At 50.7% G+C, this 4888-nt stretch overlaps 1 protein-coding gene across 1 annotated transcript; it reads right to left on the reverse strand.

Moving 5' to 3' along the window:
* Window positions 1-926: 926 nt before the first annotated feature.
* LOC118568979 (C-type lectin domain family 4 member G-like) lies at window positions 927-4475 on the reverse strand. Its single transcript, XM_036166577.1, has 9 exons — window positions 4421-4475; window positions 3948-4058; window positions 3288-3341; window positions 3053-3115; window positions 2826-2930; window positions 2256-2345; window positions 1937-2085; window positions 1713-1828; window positions 927-1065 (listed from the first exon to the last, which is right to left on the reverse strand). The coding sequence occupies exons 1-9, from the start codon at window positions 4473-4475 to the stop codon at window positions 927-929; spliced, it is 882 nt and encodes a 293-aa protein (XP_036022470.1).
* Between the last annotated feature and the right edge of the window lie 413 nt (window positions 4476-4888).

Below are 4888 nucleotides of genomic sequence, written 5' to 3' on the forward strand. Positions count from 1 at the left end.
TCTCCTTCACATCTCTGTCCAGGCACCAGACAAGGGCCTCCTTTCCTCCCTACACCTGAGTGTCATACAAATGAAACCATCAATATACTTTGGAGTCTTTTAGATAGCCCCATTGGAGGGGTACTCTGACTGCTATGCCCAATGACCCCTTCCACTGGAAAAAAACAAACAAACCAGATCATTGTCCTGATTCCATAATGGTGGTTAGGGTTACCTCTTAAAAAATGGAGGATGATTAAAAATTTCATAATGAAGAAATGAGAATTGTGAGAACGCTTTTTTAATATCAAAGGTAGTCAGTTTGACAAAGGCCCATATCTTCTGGACCTCCTTCTTTCTTTTTGTGCCAATTAGTCAATCATGCCAATGGGATGAGATGAAGTCATCACTTACATTAGGGATGAAAGACATTGGCCATTTTGGCCAAGTGTCTTGCTTGTAGCCCAGTTTGGGTTCTGGAACACCTTTCCTGGGAAAAAATAAATTACTTTTAATTTGTATGTTTCTTGTGGGATAGCAAGATCACTCACTCTTCTCTAACAACACAGACTCAGAGCTTAGATTCATCTCTCAGACATTTATTGATCTTCTCTCTGTGGAGACAGCTCAAGTCAGATGGATAGTCTGGGAGGATACAGGAAGGTACAATAGCTCTAACACTGTCTAGGAAGGTAGGTGGGGGGTCGGATGACCAAAGCTTTAGAGCAGGGATATTGAAATTGACAAAAGTCAGGTTAGCTGGGAGGTTTAGGGTATTTTGTGAGTTTGAGCTGGGGACCCCAAAGCATTCACTGGTGAGGTTGAGTGGTTCTAGTAATGGTGCATTAGAAAGAAAAAAAAAACCTCGGTGGTGGGCTCAAGGAACACGAGCCACACTTCTGATTCACCCTGAGGCAATGGGCACGGCACTGGGACATTGGGCAGCATCAGCAGCTGCTCCTCTTCTCACAGATCCAGCCATCCTTCTCATTGGTACACGGTGCATCATTCCACAGCCCCGAGTGTAGCATCATGACACAATCCTCATGTCCTCTGGAATCGTTGGGCTCTCCAGAGTTCCAGTGGCTGTGGTGGTTCATTTGGGGGGGGGGTTGTTACTGTGAGTCTGGGCTGACGATAGACCTAGGGTTCAGCTTTCCTTCTCTTGTTGCTTGGCTCTGGGATAGATACCTTAAATGTCTCATTTGAGTTTATATCTGCAGTGTACATTTGTAAGGGCTCAGAATTTAACTCTTAGCCAATTCCCAGGATCTAGCTTTTCCATTCTTAAAAAGTTAGTTTAGGGACAGTGGAGATTGCTCAGTGAAAAAGAATGCTTGTTAAACAAACATAAGGACTTGAGTTCAAATCCCAATTAGTTACATAAAAATCCAGGTGTGGCTGTGTATGTGTTTATAATCCTAGCAGGGTGGGGTTTGGAGACTGGAGAGTCGCTGGGTTTTTCTGGCTGTTAGTCAACCTAGATCTAGGTTCACTGAGAGACCCTGTCTTAATGGAATAAAGCAAGGAATGGTAGAACAGAATATCCAGAGTTCTCTCCTAGCCTTTGCATGAGCATACATGGGTGTGCACAGCACCATATACACCCACCCACCAAAGCATCAGCAACAATCCTCTCCCAGGAATCTAGTCTTTTAGACATATCCAAAAACATTTTCCTTAGGATCAAACTTAACTCTCTTTTCAAATCTCTCTTGGAGCCTTCTCTTTACCTGAAGGTGAGTGAGACTCCATCTACCCATTGGTAGCTTTGAATCTTGCCAAGGCGGCGAATCGCTTTCAGACCCAACCAGTAGCCTCTGCCATGTGTATGCTGACTCAGGAAGCCCTGGAAGGGAGTGGAGATGCCAGTTGGCCAAGTCTGTCTGCCTGACATCCCGGACCACATCAGTTCAGGTGAACTCTGATTCTCCTTTGCCAAGTCCCAGCTGCATACCTGCTCATCTGGGCCTTTGACAATCACCAAGTGGGCACCATGGCCTGAACAGTAGCTCTGTGCTGTGCCCCATATAGCCTGTGTCTCAGAGAAATAATAGCAGGAGCCTTGGAAGTATAACCACGATGTGGGGCACTGCTCACAGGTTCCTGTTGGGTGGTGAGAGTCAGAGAGATGGATTGTTATGGAATGGGGCCACTGGAATGCCATGGAGGGTGTTACACACCGAAGAAACACGGTTTAGGTCAAAGGGCTTGTCTGGTGGAAATTGAAGCCTTGAAAGCCCCAGGCAGGGTCCACTCCCCCCATCCTTGCTCACTGTTCTGTTGCCTGACAGCTTCCAGCGCCTGGAGCAGCTCACTGCGCATGTCCTCACGATCTCTGCCTGCTTTAGCCAAGCCCTGGGTCACTACAGGGTCAGAACAGTGGACATTTAGAGCTGCGTTAAGATTGGGACTTACATATAGGTCAAGGTCTATGTCCATTGTCAGTTCATGGTTGGTATTGGGGTCAAGAACAACTTCCGTCTGGGTGGGGTGGTTTCAGTTACTCCTGAAGGCTGAGGCAGAGGAGGATTGCAAGTTCAAGGCTAAATTGGGCTACAGAGTTTAAGTTCATCCCGGGCAACTTAGTGAGACCCTGTCTCAAAATAAAATGTAAAACGAGGCTGGTGTTTGAGCATCTGCCTAGAATCCCCCAGCAAGGGGCTGGGGGACAGTGAGGAAAGCCTGCCTAGCATGTGAAGCCCTAGGTTCCATCATCAGGGACCTGAGGACTCAGGACTGTACTGCAGAGAAGGGGTGTGGCTATGGTCGGGCGGGCGTGGAAGGTCAGGGGTCGGGGAAAGTCAGGGGTCAGGGAGGGGGTTGTGCTCAGCTTCAGGTCTCACCATGCTCCTGCAGTTCTTTAAGGGTGCTCTCCTGCTCCATCAGCTTTGCCTGTGTGTCCTTAAACTCAGCGAGTGTGGCTTGCAACTGCGCTTTAATCCCGGAGCCTATGTGGGGATGGGGCGACCTTCTGAGGCCAGCCCGCCTCTCCCCCACGTGCCTCTGCCACCCCACCTGTCCCGTTTCCCAGCCCCACAGCTCAAAAGCCTCCACCAAGCCCGTTCCTTACAGCAGTTCCTGCAGGCTCCGACATCCTCTTTCAGGGCACTCAACATCATCTTTTGCTCTGAGGCTGGAATGACCCCCCCGCCACACACACACTAGGTCAGGGGACCCTTCTCCAATGCAGGATCAGCCCCCTTTCCCGGGACTCAGCTATTCACTATCCGGTCTCTGGCTCCCCGGCAGTCCCACCTCCTACCGCCAGGGGGCGCAGACGCCTTGCTCGGCAGCTCCGCACGCACCGTTTGTCTTCAGCAGGTCCTGGTGGCTGAGCAGCATCCTGCGCTGGCTGGAGGCTGCAGAGAGAAGCAGCAGGAGTTGGGAACCTTCCGCCTTCCCAGAGGGTGTGAGGACCCGTGTTTTGGTATCCACAGAGGCACAGGTCACTCGGGTACGGAGAGGAGACATGCATCACACAGAACCAAACAGGTACATGTTTGGTTTACACCAGTAAACCTGCCTAATGCTTCAACCCTTTAATACAGTTTCTCATGTTGCGGTGACTCCCCCACCCCAACCATAAAATTATTGTCGTTGCTACTTCATCACTGCAAGGTCGAGACCCACAGGTTGAGAACCCCCAGTTTATGCTCCCTGACATCCAGGACCCCATCTGGTGCACACAGAGGGAACAGGTTTGTGCCTTCCCCTGCCGGCGGCCTACACCTTGTCCCAGTTAAAGGGCCATTCCCGTGGGCTGGAGAGATGGTTCAGAGGGTTAGAGCCAGCTGCTCTTCCAGAGAACCTGAGTTCGGTTCTCAGCACCCACATGAGATAGCTCACGACTGTTTGTAACTCTAGCTCTAGGGGAGCTGATGCCATCTGGCTTCTGTGGGCACTTGTACACGCGTGTCACACCCTCACACAGGCACATACATGTACACGTAAAAAGAATCACTCACCCTTGGACAATAGGGTGCTCAGAACGAGAGCCCATAGCATTGTGGCCACCAGGAAAGCCAAGACCAGGAAGAAAATTCTTTGTTTGTAGTACTCCCAGCGTCCCAACTGCCCTAGTAGAACACGGATGGATTCTTGACTCCTCCAGGGTGGAGGTACAGATAGCTTAATCACCCTCCCTACCACCATGTGGTCCCTAAGTGACAGAGTTAGAATTATGATGCCAGTGTAACTGGGCCTATGGCTGGTTTCCTGGGGGAGACTCAAGGGATACCTTTCCCCAGTCCAGGATCCAGCCTTTTGGATCCTGGAGAGTCCTCGCCCAGGGTGCAGACACCACCATTCTGCAGTCCTGTCCATACACTGGTGTCTCCTGCATGGTCTTGTCTCTTCTCCCCAACACCCCCCCCCCCCCCCGACGTTAGAGCAGAGGGACTCATGGAGGACGACAACGAGGTAATCTCTTTGCTCATACCTCTGGGGACCTCCTCGACTGCAGTATCCAGCTTGCTGTATCCACCAGTGTCCATGATGGTGGTGGCATCCAGCCCTGGACAGGGATATAAATTTTGATCCCCACGCTATCTCCCTTCCTTCCTTCCTTTCCATTCCCGTGGCCTCAGTTCCTGTGTGTAGAAATCCAGTCAATGGCCACCACAGTGCTGGGCAAGGCTGGGGCTGGGAAGGACAGCTCCATCCCCTGTGGCTTCGGCATTGGGGGCCGGGTTTCCTAGGTGCCGGGACTTTCTCTTCAGAGCTTGTGCTCTCTGTGCCTGTGGAAATCAGAGGACAACTCGGGGTGTTGTTACCCAGGCACCATCTACCTTTTAAAAGAGCGTATTGCATTTTATTTAGTTACAGTGTGTGTTTGGGGTGCTGGCATAGAGAGTAGAGATCCCTCTGAGCTCCACTCACAGGACAACCTGTGAGAGTTGGTTCTCTC

Source organism: Onychomys torridus, chromosome 17 (assembly GCF_903995425.1).
Source record: "Onychomys torridus chromosome 17, mOncTor1.1, whole genome shotgun sequence".
NCBI classification, from domain to species: Eukaryota; Metazoa; Chordata; class Mammalia; order Rodentia; family Cricetidae; genus Onychomys; species Onychomys torridus.